This window comes from Rhipicephalus microplus, chromosome 3, assembly GCF_043290135.1.
Source record: "Rhipicephalus microplus isolate Deutch F79 chromosome 3, USDA_Rmic, whole genome shotgun sequence".
Lineage (NCBI taxonomy): Eukaryota > Metazoa > Arthropoda > Arachnida > Ixodida > Ixodidae > Rhipicephalus > Rhipicephalus microplus.
This window is the reverse complement of record NC_134702.1, coordinates 173,249,319-173,265,247: the sequence shown is the minus strand read 5'-3', so window position 1 is coordinate 173,265,247 and position 15,929 is coordinate 173,249,319. Positions and strand designations below refer to the sequence as shown.

The following is a 15,929-nucleotide window of genomic DNA, read 5'->3' as shown; positions in this document are numbered from 1 at the left end:
CAAGCAAGTCGTATCGACCAAATCGCTCCGTCTAGGTCTTGATCGCGATATTGTAATGGTCCTCGGTTAGTCGGATGCCTTCGATTGCTCTCTTTGCTGCACCACTCAAATAGGACTGAAGGTACTTGAACTTCTCTATCTGTAAAAGTCTTCATCCAGATGAATCATGGCACTGAAATGGTCCCAGAAGGACTGCGAATCGCGAAGTGCGCCGGAAAACATCGGGATCTGTAGTTTCGGCAGGGCCACCGTGTGATGATGCGGCATCGTTCCTAGACTGGGAATCTCATCGGCTACTCGAGAAGAGTCACTGACCTGACTCTGGACTACGGTGCTGGCACCACCGGCGTCGGCGTTAGGTGATGTAGCTACCAACCTTGCAGCACTTGTTACTGTCGCCTTGTTTCCGGCCTCTCGGAGGAAGAAACGCGCTCAGGGCACGGCGCAAGAGACCCTTCGGTCGTATTCTTCTACGACTTCGAGCTCTTCCTCATAGTCGTCGTCGTCAATCGCATCGAAGATTTCTTTGTTTAAGGTGACAAGTTTGGCATTCCTTTGAAGGAGGTAGGCAATGTGGGAGTCGACCTGACAAGGCATCGGAAATGGAAGCCTGCACCTCGTCGGTCAGCAGTGTGATAGTTCGTGTGACGCTAGCCCAGCCGACGCCACGCTTCTTACGCAGCCGCTCCGGCGACGCCATCAGAAGTAGAAGTCTTGGAAGGGCGTGACAGGGGGGGGGGGGGTCGGCACCAGAAGGATGTCGCGTATTCAAGACCTGAGCCCAAGACCTAGAGCGTGCCTTTATTCCAACCGCTCATGCCTAACTATTCTTCTTTCTCCTCGGTTCTCCTGCTTGTTGTCGTGCGGTCGCAATCATCCGCAACAGTGGTAGTTTGCTTTGACACTGCAAGATGTAAGTAATGATTCGTAAAAGACTTTGTCTCCCCTGCTTATCATTGTGCTCTCATTTAAACTGCAGAGAGACGTTAGTGAAAAATGTAACTGTGGCAATACTGTATTGTCACGTGCTATGAAAGGTCTTCAACTTGGAAGAATTGAGCCGGCGGGGAAATACACCGAGAACTGGCAAGATGGCTGCTTCAATAAACAACAACTAGCCAGAGCACGCGCTGCCCCAGAACATCGTCTTCCATTCTCGCGGGCATCCATGGCTTGCGCTCGCCGTAACTAGCGGCCAAGTGGCATTACTCCTCCTCTAAAAAAAAAAAAGCATCGCTCTGATGCTCGTGAAGTTCAAAGGCAAAGTCGGGGTGACCCAAGAGAAAATACGCGCATACACAGAAACACCGATAAGGTTCATGCACAGTGACACTATCGCGTGAAGTACAGCTTTAGTCACACTACGTGCACAATCTCTGAGGAGTGCCTTCGCCGCCGTGGCAAGAAGGCGCCGTCAGTGACCAACTCTTAGTTCACACCGCTCACGCGTCGCAACATTTTGTATGGTTCGAAGTAGCGACTGAGCAGTTTTTCTGACAATCCCTTGCGTCGGACTGGAGTCCACACCCAAACTTGATCGCCTGGATGGTATTCAACTTGTCGATGGCGAGCGTTGTAGCGGCATGCGTTTGTACTCCGCTGCTGCGTAATGTGTAGGCGTGCTAACTGGTGTGCTTCTTCGGCATACTGGGTAAGCTGGACGGCATCAGGAGTGATGAAAGCGTCGGAATTGTGTGGAAGTATCGCATCCAGCATGGTCTGGACCTCACGTTCATAGACAAGACAGAAAGGCGTGAATTGCGTAGTTTCCTGGACGGCAGTATTTTACGCGAGTATGACGTACGGTAGCACCTGGTCCCAGGTCTTATGCTGGACATCTACGTGCATAGATGACATGTCAGTGATGGTCTTGTTTAGTCGCTTTGTCAAGCCGTTGCTCTGCGGATTATATGTTGTGGTCTTGCGATGGCTCGTGTAGCTGAGCTTGAATACGTCATGAAAGAGGTGGGATATGAATGCTGTTCTTCTGTGTGTGATTACGCACGATGGAGCGCCATGTCGAAGAACGATCTGGTCCATAAAGAATTTGGCGACATCAGAAGTCGTAGCACGTTGTAGTGCCTTTGTTTCGGCATACTTCGTCAAATATTCGGCGGCCATTACGATCCTTTTTTTGCCGGCAGATGATAGCAGAAAGGGCCCAGTAAGTCCATTCCTATTTGATCAAATGGCGCTCTGGGTAGTTCTATTGGTTGAAGAAGCCCCGTGGGCTTCAGTGGCGGGGATTTGCGGCGTTAACATTCCCGGCAGCTTTTCACAAATCACTTAATGGATGCAGAAAGCATAGGCCAGTAGTAAACTTGTCGAACTCGAGCGACATTTCGGGGCGAGAGTTTGAGAGGAACCTAAGTGACCAGATGTGGGCTCATCGTGGCAGGCAAGAAGGATGTCGTCACGCATGGCAGTTGACACAACTAGAAGATAGGTTTTCTCATTGCTGTTGGGGTTTTTCGTATACAGGACCCCATTTCGCAGACATAACGACGACATACTTTGAGAAATACGTCGAGGTATGGAACATGTTGCGTCCTTCAAGGTTTTTGATAACTGCGCGAATTTCATCGTTCGGGCGCTGTCGTGTAATGAGATCTGTTGTAGTAAGGGCCCCAAGGAAACCACCGTCATCCTCGGTGTCGTGGCCACAAACTTTGACAGATGCACAAAATAATGAATCAGCATCTTCGTGCTTGCGGCCCAATTTGTAAGCGATCGTGAAATCGTATTCCTGCAGACAAAGACTTCATCGTGCCAGTCGCTCACACGGGTCCCGTAGGTTGGCTTACCAGCGCAACGAATAATGGTCGGTCACTACCTTGAAGTGGCGTCCGTAAAGGTAAGGTCTGAATTTCATCGTGGCCCATACAACAGCGAGGCACTCTTTCTCTGACGTGGAGTAGTTGACCTTGGCACGGGAAAGAGTGCGGCTAGCGTACGCTATCACTCGCTCTGTGCTCTCTTGTTGTTGTACGAGGACAGCACCAACACCCACGTTGCTGGGGTCATTATGAATTTCAGTATCAACGTCATGGTCAAAGTGAGCGAGAAGTGTGGTGTCTGCAAACGCTCCCACAGTTCAGAGAAAGCTGCATCCTGTTCATCCTCCCAGACGAATGGAACATCTTCAAGAGTGAGTCGAGTGAGCGGTTCAGCAATCATAGAAAAATTGGCTATAAAGTGGCGATAGTACGCGCAGAGCCCTAGGAAGCGATGTACTGCCTTCTTATCACGTGGAACCGGAAACGAGGCCACGGCGGTACTTTTGTCTGGGTCTGGTCGAATACCATCCGCACTGACAACATGGCCGAGAAACCTTAGTTCCTTGTAAGGGAAGTGGCATTTTTCTGGCTTCAGTGTCGGGTTAGCAGAGCGGAGCGCTTCCAGCACATTCGGCAGACGCTTCAGGTGCTCCTCAAAGGTGGCAGAAAACACAACAACATCATCCAGATAAACTAGGCACGTGTGCCACTTACGACCGGTAAGAACAGTGTCCATCATTCTCTGGAATGTTGCAGGTGCAGAACAGAGGCCGAAGGGAAGCACTTTGGATTCATATAGGCCATCCAGTGTAACGAATGCGGTTATTCACGATCTCGTTCATCAACTTCGATCTGCCAGTAGCCACTTTTCAAGTCTATCGATAAAAATTACTTGGCCCGCTGCAGTCTGTTTAGGGAATCGTCGATGCGGGGCAGCGGATAGATGTCTTTTTTAGTCACGCTGTTGAGTTTCCTGTAGTCCACGCAGAAGTGCAGTGATCCATCTTTTTTCTTCACGAGCACGACTGGAGATGACCAGGCACTCTTCGAAGGTTGGATAACGCCATCTTGCAACATCTCTTCGACTTCAGCATTTATCACGTCACGTTTCTTTGTCGAAACGCGGTAAGGGTGTTGTTTTATGGGCGAGGTGTCGGTATACGTAATCATTCTGTGTTTAGCGATCGGTGTCTGACGAACCTTTGAGGTGGACGCGAAGCACTTTTAATTGATATAGCAGTTCACGTAGCTCCGTATGCTCTTGTTCCAAGAGGGTCGAGTTGACATCAACTTTTGCAAGTAGTTAAGTCACGTCGCTTGGTGTCGGTCGAAGCTCGTTGTCGGCTGATGTAGATGCGAAGCATTCAGGAACGTCTGCGGTGGGGTAGGTGAAAGCGATGGCGGTGTCACGAAACAGGTGCTGGTACTCGTTACTGAAATTAGTCACAAGTAGGGCAGAGTGTCCGTCATGAAGCATGATGACGCTGCGTGCAGCGCGAACAAAAGCGTAAAGTTTACTTTGGCAACAACCTCACGATCCGGTAACTTGTCACACACTACATCAACTTGGACGCTTGAACGCAGAGGCAATAGGATGCTGTCGGCAGAAACGCGAAGCATGCTGTCACGGATGTCGTCATATTTGTCGGAGGATTCAGCTGTGGAAAACGTCACGGTGCGCTCTTCAAGATCGATAGTAGCGCTGTGCTCCCACAAAAAGTCGACTCCCAGGGTGAGGTCTCGGGAACAGTCACGAAGTACGAGGCAGCTGGCGAGAAACATACGTCCCCGAATGCTCACTCTCACTCTGATAGTGCACATGCCGATTGGGGTGACTACGTGCCCGCCGGCAGTACGAATTTGTTGATCCCCATAGCGCGTTTAGAAACATAGGACAAGGGAAGGGACAGAAGGGAGCGCTTACTTCCAACAAAATCTTTATTTCGAAGAGCGTACATATATATGCTCAAGAAGTTCGAAGACAACAGATGAACAGATGAAAACCCTCTATCGCCATGCGCTAAAAACTTATGATCTCAAAAACGACAATTCTTTTTCACAGAGACCGAGAGAGGAAGTGCTGATGCAGTTCAGCCCTAATCTACTAATCTTTTCTGCTTCAATAATCTCCCTTGTCACTTTATTTCTGTTTTTTCCTATGATTACCGTACCATGAAAAAGTGGTTTGCAGCCACACGTGCTGCAATGTAGTGCCAAAAAACCATCTCAACCATTTCTTACGTTGCAAGCGTGTTCGCGGAGCCGGTCATTAATGCACCTGCCAGTTTGTCCTATGTAGTATTTACCGCATGAAAGAGGTATCTGATAGATTACAAATTGCGCGCATGTGACAAACAGTGTTAAGTGCTCTTTAGAGCATCCCGGTTTTGCATGTGAAACAACTTTCATACACAAGTACGAGAGCTTTTTGGGGGCAGAAAACACCACTTTTACATTGGCCCGCTCCCCAACCTTTTTCAAGTTGTGGGAGATTCCATGCAGATAAGGCACTACGGCAAGCTTCTGGCGTCTTACTGGCTCATCATGAGGGAGAGCTTGCTGCAAGGACTGAAGCTTCTTGACCAGAATACCCGCGACGGAAACCTGTACGTGAGAGGGGTAGCCAGCGTCCAGAAGTCGTTCTGCTTGTTCCTCCTTGAAACTAGCTGCCATCAGATGTGGACAAGATCTCTGTAAGGCGTTACTAAAGCACATGTTTACAATGCCTCGTTTTACGAGCTTAGTATGGGCGGAGTGGTACGGAAGCAAGGGTTTGTTACTCCTCGGCTTGTACATTCAACAAATGTGGTCTAGGTGAAAAATGAGAGCGATATCTAAAAATCTGAGAGTGTTATTAACAGGCAACTCATGGGTTAAAATAAGGGGACTAAACCGCTCCTTGATGAAGTTGAAGATATCTAGGGCACAAAAAGTGGGGTCACAGTCAAGAAGAATGAGAAAGTCGTCAACAAATCTAAAGATGCGCATGATTCGGTTGTCACTAAGGTCACCGGAAACGGTTTTGTCGAGCTTGGCTAAAAACAAATCACTTAAAATTGGAGCAATACGTGATCCAATACAAACGCCCTCCTTTTGAAGGTGGGGCTTCCCGTTCCATTGAATAAAAGTAGATTTCAAATAAAAGGATAAAAGTTCTAAAAAGCTACTAGATGATATACCAGCACTATTTTTAAATGTTATGCTACCAAGCTTGTCAATACACTCTTCTACACAGCTAAGAATCGATTTGTGAGGCAACGAATAATACAGATCTTTTACATCAATGGAAAAACCACACATGTGCTGATTCGAACGGGATCGGATGAAATCAAGAACTTGATGGGAATTTTTCACGAGAAATGGGTCATCTACTGCTAATAGACCAAGCTTACTTTGTAAAAACAACGCAACATTTTTTTGCCACCTGCCATTTTCTGAAACGATAACACGAAATGGTTTTTCAAGCTTATGTGTTTTCGCATTGAAGAATACCTCAAGACAATCTTTTTTGCTAATTGCTATGTCACTAACAAGTTTACTGAGGTCAAGCTTTTCACACATCTTTTTTGCCTGAGACTTGAATTTAGAAAGAACAACATTGTCGTAACTTTTGAAAACAGATGAAACAGCTTCATTTGCTTTAGAACTGAAAAGCTTGTAAGAAAGAACAGCAAACCCTCCTTCATTGTCGGCTGGAAGTACGGCGAGGGCGTTGTTCCTAAGGTAGGCCTCCACTTTTCTCAGCGGCAATTTGGAAGAGTGTTGCTTCGAACGAAGGAGCACATCAACACCTGCTGACACACACCGGTCATGTTCTGAGTCAGTTGCCTTTCCAGAAATTTGGCGGACCAAGGAGAGCCTTTCAGGTGCGGAAAGCCTTGGCTCTACCGCAAACTTCGGTCCTAGTGACAGGGTTTTCGACACTTGCGGGGGCAGCTGTAACGGCTCGTGCCTGTGAACGCTACTCTTGCCTTTATCGTCCCGTCTTGGTGCCGATCTAGCCTGACAAAAAGGAGGGTTTGCTGTTCTTTCTTACAAGCTTTTGAGTTCTAAAGTAAGTGAAGCTGTTTCATCTGTTTTCAAAAGTTACGACAATGTTCTTTCTAAAGTCAAGTCTCAGGCAAAAAAGATGTGTGAAAAGCTCGACCTCAGTAAACTTGTTAGTGACATAGCAATTAGCAAAAAAGATTGTCTTGAGTTATTCTTCAGTGCGAAAACACATAAGCCTGAAAAACCATTTCGTGTTATCGTTTCAGAAAATGGCATGTGGCAAAAAAATGTTGCGTTGTTTTTACAAAGTAAGCTTGGTCTATTAACAGTAAATGACCCATTTCTCGTGAAAAATTCCCATCAAGTTCTTGATTTCATCCGACCCCGTTCGAATCAGCACATAAGTGGTTTTCCCATTAATGTAAAAGATCTGTATTATTCGTTGCCTCACAAATCGATTCTTAGTTGTGTAGAAGAGTGCATTAACAAGCTTGGTAGCATAACATTTCAGAATAGTGCTGGTATATCGTCTAGTAGCTTTTTAGAACTTTTATCCTTTTATTTGAAATCTACTTTTATTCAATGGAACGGGAAGCCCCACCTTCAAAAGGAGGGCGTTTGTATTGGATCATGTATTGCTCCAATCTTAAGTGATTTGTTTTTAGCCAAGCTCGACAAAACCGTTTCCGGTGACCTTAGTGACAACCGAATCATGCGCATCTTTAGATTTGTTGACGACTTTCTCATTCTTCTTGACTGTGACCCCACTTTTTGTGCCCTAGATATCTTCAACTTCATCAAGGAGCGGTTTAGTCCCCTTATTTTAACCCATGAGTTGCCTGTTAATAACACTCTCAGATTTTTAGATATCGCTCTCATTTTTCACCTAGACCACATTTGTTGGATGTACAAGCCGAGGAGTAACAAACCCTTGCTTCCGTACCACTCCGCCCATACTAAGCTCGTAAAACGAGGCATTGCAAACATGTCCTTTAGTAACGCCTTACAGAGATCTTGTCCACATCTGATGGCAGCTAGTTTCAAGGAACAAGCAGAACGACTTCTGGATGCTGGCTACCCCTCTCACGTACACGTTTCCGTCGCGGGTATTCTGGTCAAGAAGCTTCAGTCCTTGCAGCAAGCTCTCCCTCATGATGAGCCAGTAAGACGTCAGAAGCTTGCCGTAGTGCCTTATCTGCATGGAATCTCCCACAACTTGAAAAAGGTTGGGGAGCGGGCCAATGTAAAAGTGGTGTTTTCTGCCCCCAAAAAGCTCTCGTACTTGTGTATGAAAGTTGTTTCACATGCAAAACCGGGATGCTCTAAAAAGCACTTAACACTGTTTGTCACATGCGCGCAATTTGTAATCTATCAGATACCTCTTTCATGTGGTAAATACTACATAGAACAAACTGGCAGGTGCATTAATGACCGGCTCCGCGAACACGCTTGCAATGTAAGAAATGGTTGAGATGGTTTTTTAGCACTACATTGCAGTACGTGTGGCTGCAAACCACTTTTTCATGGTACGGTAATCATAGGAAAAAACAGAAATTAAGTGACAAGGGAGATTATTGAAGCAGAAAAGATTAGTAGATTAGGGCTGAACTGCGTCAGCACTCCTTCTCTCGGTCTTTGTGAAAAAGAATTGTCGTTTTTGAGATCATAAGTTTTTAGCGCATGGCAATGGAGGGTTTTTCTTTCATCTGTTTATCTGTTGTCTTCGAAGTTCATGAGCATATATATGTACGCTCCTCGAAATAAAGATTTTGTTGGAAGTAAGCGCTCCCTTCTGTCCCTTTCCTTGTCCTATGTTTCTAAACGCGCTACGTCGATCAACTATGTCTTACCAACATGCCCAACTTTATACTCTACAAATTTGTGCTTCGTACCAAGGCGTAACAACTTTCTTTATGTGCGCTGCTAGTTTTCTGCTTATGATCGAGTAGTCTGCACCTATGTCCAATATTGCACTAACGTTGTGGTGACCATCGACTACCACATGTATATTCTAAGAAAATCTGCTTCTGGCTTTCGTCGCTGTCGTCGGGGAATCGCTCCGTGTCTGTGCTTGTGTCGGTGGGAGGCCTTGCTTGCGTCGAGTGTCAGTGGCCTTGCTCCCGTAGGCCGCTGTAGTTAGTTTTCCCGCCTAATGCTTGGCGAGCGCACCGGTGCCGCCCCTGGGAAGCTCCGAAAATTTGAAGATCGCCTTGGGGATGGGGACCGCGACTGCCGCCGCAGTGGCATGCGCTGCTATCAGAGGTAATCTTCAATAGCTCTCGGTCTTTCGCCGAATCTCGGCCGTGGTGCGTCGACAGCAAAACCGTGTAGTTCGAGGCGACGATAGCGACATTCCCGGTACACATGTACAGCTTCACCACAGTGATAGCACAGTGGTCATCTGTCCAGTGTGCACCATACGTCGGATTTTCTGGGAAGCGGCTGTCGATTTTTAAGTGCTGAATTGGCTGCAGCGAAGGAAGGGCATCCTGTGGCATAGGATTAACGAAGCCCGGTGAAGCAGGAGTATATCGGCTGACAGCTTCTGCGTATGATGCACGATGTGGCTCCGTCGGGACAGGGGGGACATAGTTGGAAGGCGGCACTTGGAGAGCCTGTCGTACTTCGTTTCTGGCAAGGCTGCATATAGACCCTGTAGTAGGTTAGGACTGGCACTGAATCTTTTGTTAGTTCATCACGCACCCCCGATCGAATTAGATCACCGAGAGAGTCGATGTTGATGTTGCTTGCCGCACCTCCGATCTGACCTATTGACAAAGCGGCACTCACTTGCCTGTCGTACACAGTAGAGCGCTGCTGTAGCACTTCCTCCATTGGGATAGCTTCGGTCCGAAATTCCGCCACGGTCTTTGGGGGACAGCGAACGAGGCCAGCGAAAAGCTGCTTCTTTACTCCTCGCATTAAATGACGGACCCTCTTTTCTTCTGCCATGTCGGGGTCAGCTCGACGAAAGAGGCTCGTCTTGTCCTCGACGTACATCCTGACACTTTCGTTCGGCATTTGGAGGCGCGACTGAATTGCTCGCTCGGCTTGTTCACGGCGATCGGGATTGGCCCAACTTGCCAGCAAGTATCGACGAAAGACGCTTCACGAGGGAAAAGGCTCATGATTTTCGTACCAAGTACGAGCGTCGTCCTCCGAGCTGAAATACACGTTCCTCATTTTGTCGAAGTTGGTCCAACCATTGTAATCCGAGACCCGTCCGAACTGAGCCAGCCAGTCTTCGACATCCTCCAAGACAGAACTGTGGAACACTCTCGGCACATGTGGCTTTCACAGCGTATGAGGCATGGCTGCAGCGCTTTCCTGTGCGTTGGAGGCTGCAGCGCCTTCCATAGCGTTCGAGGGTGTGACAGACGTCATCTCGGGAAGAGGTCCACTCTCAGGTGGCAGTCCTCGGAGTCTTCGGCTTGAGCAGCGAACAGGTGTTGTCACTGCATGTACAGGGCTACCTGGAGGCGTTTGGAACATCGGTTGGGGGTTACCCAGCAGCTTCACCAGTCTTCACGTGCTACAAAAGGTCTTCTACTTGAAAGAACTGAGCCGGCAGGGAGACGCACTGAAAACTGGCAAGATGGCTGCTTCAATAAACAACAACTAGCCAGAGCAGGCGCTGCCCCAGAACATCGTCTTCCATTCTCGCGGGCAGCCATGGCTTGTGCTCGCCATAACTAGCAGCCAAGTGGAAATATAAACAGTTGCTGCGAAAGTGCACAAATTTGTATTGTTTGTTTTTAATTTCACTCATTGCATCACATAAATATAATTCACTCATATTTTTTTATTATGCTTGATGTGTTGTGATAGGAAGTGGTAATTTGTGTGCAGTGTTTTGTGAATACTTCCCCGCAAACAGAACTTCAGTAAGCAGTTTAATGGGCTAGTTTTGATTTGTGCACATTCAGACACTTTCAACGTTTGCAATATACTTAGTAATCGAATGAGAACTAACTTGTATTCTAGTTTCTGGCACACTATGTTCGCATGTGTTGACCATAGAATTTATCCGCAGCCAGATGGGAATTATTGTAATACATGCTGTGATGGTGCCCTATTGGCACAATAGTAGCCTTAGTGAGATGAGGTGGACATCAATATATTTTGCATGCACAGCTGCCCATGTGTATTGCCTGCTGCTGTAGTGCAGTTCCATGTAGTGTGTCACACATAATTTGCATTGCTTTGTGGGCTCTCAATGGCTTTTCAGGCTCCCTGACCTGTGTCTCCTTGGAACGGTCTTCTTCACTGGCATCTGTACGAAGCCGACTTCATTTCTGCCAGCAGTGCACCTATGTGACCGTGGACAAATCAACTATGAACAGACACCTTGCGAAACACATGGGCGAGCCCCCCTTCCAGTGCCGCTTTTGTCCAGCTGCATTCATGTACAAGTCCAAGCTCGGGGCTCACTTGTGCACCCACACAGGGGATCGGCCCTTCCCCTGCGCCCTCTGCAGTGCATCTTTTTCGATAAAAAACCACCTCAATGAGCACATGCGCGTTCACACAGGAGAGGGGCCATTTTCCTGTGTCAGCTGCAGTGCATCTTTTGTGACAAAATGTACCCTCATTAGACACATTCGCACACACACAGGAGAACGGCCCTTCTCCTGTGCCCACTGCAATGCTTCTTTTTCGCTGAAAGGCCACCTCACTGACCACATGCGCACTCACACAGGTGAGCGTCCATTTTCCTGTGCCCATTGCAATGCTTCTTATGTACATAAAAGCACCCTCAGGATACACATCCGCACGCACACAGGAGAGCGTCCATTTTCCTGTGTCCACTGCAATGCTTCTTTTGTACAAAAAAACTCCCTCATGAGGCACATCCGCAAGCACACTGGAGAGCGTCCATTTTCCTGTATCCACTGCAATGCGTCCTTTCTGCAGAAAAGCCATCTTGTAAGACACGTGCGAAAGCACACTGGAGAGCGTCCATTTTCCTGTATCCACTGCAATGCTTCTTTTATGTACAGAACTTCCCTTTCGAAGCACATCCTCAAGCACACTGGAGAGCGACCATTTTCCTGTGTCCACTGCAATGCGTCCTTTCTGCAGAAAAGCCATCTTGTAAGACACGTGCGAAAGCACACAGGAGAGCGTCCATTTTCCTGTGTCCACTGCAATGCATCTTTTGCAGAAAAAAAGGACCTCACAAGACACATGCGAAAGCACACAGGAGAGCGTCCATTTTCCTGTGTCCACTGCAATGCGTCCTTTCTGCAAAAAAGCCATCTTGTAAGACACGTGCGAAAGCACACAGAAGTGCGTCCATTTTCCTGTGTCCACTGCAATGCATCTTTTGCAGAAAAAAAGAACCTTACAAGACACATGCGAAAGCACACGTGAGAGCATCCATTTTCTTGCATCCTTTGTGTAGAAAGCCTCCTCGAAAGACATCTGCATGCATATTTGATAGTGGCCCTGTTCCTGTTTCTACTGTAATGAATACTTTTTGGAAGAGATCCTCATGAGACACATCTGCCTGTACAGAGGAGTGAATCCATTTTCCTGTGTTCACTGCAATGCATCATGTTCATTGAAATGCGAACTCATTAGGGACATTTATACTCATGAAGGAAAAGGTTCCTCGTGTGTCCACAGCAATATATTCTTTTCAATAAAAGGCCATCTCATTGGGCACACGCGCACCAATGAAGCAGAGGGGCCCTTTTTCTATATTCACTGCTACTCACCCCTTTTCCATAAAAGGTCACCTGATCGAACACATGCATACTCACCATAGGTCAACGAACTCACTTGAGCAAACTCACAGACTCAGATCGAGCGGCGAGTCTGAGTGAATCTGCGTGAGTAATATTTTTGTGAGTTAGACTCCGAGTGAGTCTGGTTGAAAAAAATTTTGTCGAGGTGAGTCAGAATGACTTTAGCTCAGGAAAACTTTAGGTACTCTGAGTGTGAGCGAGTCCGAAGAGCAAGATGTATTTCTGCAGTGACACTGATGGAGTTCCACTTCTCTTTGTTGACCTATGGTCATATATACTCAGTTTCAATACTAATCTCCGGCTTATCAATATTCACGTTTATGCTGACCTCTACTTACTTGCATACGAAAACAGTTTCATTCATACACAATTTCAATATTTATTGATTAGAGGCACGAATTACGTAAGGGAAGGCTCTGACCCCCCCCCCCCCCCAACTCTTCCATGGCAGTTTTTCATAAGTATATCTTGGATTGTTATCTCTTTCAAGAAAAAAGACCTTACTGGTGTATGAGCACTCATAACACTTATTTGAAGACACTATACCAAAAGCACCAAAAAGACAGCCTATTATGTGAGATATTGGTGTTATAGAGCATTGACATCGTGGTGAAAAAACATTATTCTACACTCTTGGTCAAATCCTGGCTAGAATACACGCCAGCTGGCAGGAAATTTGGTCAAATTATGGTTGCTCCTAGTCAGTTCGTTACACGGCTCCCTAGCAGTGTCCCACAGGAAGCGGCCCTATTCCTAATGGCCTTCAGAATATGCGGGAATCTAGGTCAAATTTTCTGGGGCTAAGTACGGCCTGTGGTTACAGGTGACACTTCAATAAGCGGCCTGGCCCTGGTGCGAAAAAAGTTTCTTTTAAATTTTCGTGTGCATTTTCTTGCTGATATCGCGGCGAATCTTATGGCTACAGGTAATTGGACAGTATCACGTCAATCTACACCTGCGAAATTAACATGCAAAGCACCCGCAGCTCTGGAATCGAACTTGCGACCACATGCACGCGAACCAGATAATTTACCTATTAGGGAGCCTACATGACCGTCATGTAGGCTCCGCATTACCTATTGCACCACAGCGCCACCACATAAAGGTGAGGTTTTTTTTTTTTGGAGGGGGGGGGGGGGCTTTACCAAGTAGTTTGCAAATCGTCGGGAAAAGCTGTAACTTTTTTTTTCAAATGCATTTTTTTGCGTTTATATTTAGTCAGGGAATAGTTTGTACGGATTTATGAATGCGAGACAACCATGGTGATGGCTTTCGGCTCGGACTTCGGTTTGTCGTGTGCCGTTCCACAAGAACAATTAACTTGTGTTTGTGCGTCGTTTCAGTGCTTCCCCATAAAGCGTGGGTGTTTCACTCACCGAGAATTCGCAGACACCTGCACGTCGAAGCTATCTTGAGGTCTCGAAACCTGGGTATGTTTCTCGCACATGTGTTCGCTGTGGGCGATGTTGCCTATTTCTGTTGCGAGGTACAAGTGTGTGAGTGTGACATCAGCTTGTTTGAAGACAATGCGCTTTCGCACGTTAACATTACATGGGTATTTTGGAAAACACCAATTACATGGGTATTACAAAATACCCATTACATGGGTATTTTGGAAAACACCAAAAGCCACCCTAAACTAGCATTTCTTTCTGCTCCGAAGGCACTTAACCACCACTTTTTTATTCCCTAGAATCTGCTGCAAAAAGCAAAATTCTGCTTCCATCACTGAATTAGTGATGGACAGTTGGGTTCCGCTCCAAATAAATAGCTAATGCTCCTGCATCTCTTTTTCGCCACCGTCCGTGTGCAGTTGGGGGTCAAGAAATGTTCCATAACGAACCTGAAAATCTTTATTGTTACTACGTACAGTTGCTCTTTAGAAAATGGGGAATTTAATAGCTGGTGCATTATTCGACAGCTGAACACTGGTTGGCTTGATCGTAGTTGAGTATTACAAATGCATGCTGGAATATGAGAACCGTAGAGCCAACAAATGTTGATGTGCATAGGCTTTCCTGCCGACTTCTGCACCTGTACTTGATGTTGATGTTCGTCATGGAATTATGCAACCACTAATAAAATATCAACCCACTGATTTACGATACTGATCATTCTCTGTCTCACTGCCATCAGTTTATTTCTTTTTGCAATGCTTTCAAATATTATCTGTTCAACTTGTTTTGTAAAACAAGAGCATCACCACAGAAATTCCAGTGTTTCAGTAAACCGGTGCGCATGGGCAAGTACTCGTTTCTTTAGTGCATGGCAAATGTCATACCTCGACAACTGATAATAGAAAAAAATGTTTGTAGTCTTTCATTGAAATCAACCAAACGATTAACATTGGGACTACACATCCCTGTGCTTGCCCAAATGCAGAGAGATGCATGATACCTTGAATAAAGTGTGCCATAAGGCACTGGAAAATGTTCCCGTTCTAGACCATCTTGTAGGAAAAGCAGGTATGCCAATGACAGGCCAATGGTCGTGTTGCTTCGCCGAAGATTAAACAAAGAACTCCCTTAGTCTTTCAGCATTCATCAGATTGAATGTTTTACTAAGAACTCGGGCTCGACTTCTTTTACTACAAATTTTTTTTTTTTTCGAGCTCACAAAATGAAATGAAAAATTCGGATATTGCTTGCTGAGATTTTATGCTAAGTTCTGCACTTATTGAGCAAAGCGTCGACTGTCGTTCTTTGCAATATGTAGAAATACATGGCAAAGAAAAAAAACATGGCCGGTTTGCTAGTTGATGTTTTTTTTCTTAACATGTTTGCTTAACTGAAGGTAAAAGAGCAATCGATGATGAGTAGTGTGCACTGCTTATCATTTCTTTATGAAAGGCGTTCTTCTAAGAAAAATAATTCATTGATCCTGAAAACATTCTGCAACTTCTGCCAAATAAAATAAACCTGGGGCTAGATGATTCAAAACGGTTATGTTTAATCTATGAGCCATAACAAAGTGGACAGTTTGGATTTGTTACAGTGCATTTATATTAGTACTTCACTCGGCTAAACGTATGAAGGTGCTCTTAAAACTTGCTTGCGAGCCACTCCACCCTGCTTCTGCCAGTTGTGAAAGGAGTTTGTCCTGCATACCTTTTATGCTGATTGGTATTTGATATCACTTAAATTGCACGTTTGCCAGCACTTGCTGGATGTCTAATCAACATAGCTCGTTAAGTGTACATGATTGTATAAATTTTGCTATAGGAGGTATACATATCACAAGATGCATGTAGGAATAATAGTAATAATAATATTTTATTATAATTTTGAAAAAGTAGCTCAGAGATACAAAATTGGCCTGCCTAAGCCTCATTGGGCTTGAAGGGCAGAGCGGACAGACAGCAGACCTTAAGGCCTAATATACCTACTCAATATATTTGGCGATCATTGCAGAA

General features: G+C 46.0%; 1 protein-coding gene across 2 annotated transcripts in view; it reads left to right on the top strand.

Annotated features, from left to right (window-relative positions):
* LOC142802713 (uncharacterized) overlaps nt 1–14,615 on the top strand; it is a 52,585-nt gene extending 37,970 nt beyond the window's left edge. Inside the window, exon 4 of one of the 2 annotated variants that reach the window (XM_075887715.1) lies at nt 10,996–14,615. In XM_075887715.1, coding sequence (XP_075743830.1) covers nt 10,996–12,140 — 1,145 coding nt within the window. In that variant the 3' untranslated portion in view covers nt 12,141–14,615. Of the gene's footprint in view, nt 1–2,752; nt 4,560–10,995 lie in introns of those variants that run through there. The other variant, XM_075887716.1, reaches the window with a different exon arrangement.
* Nucleotides 14,616–15,929: the final 1,314 nt, after the last annotated feature.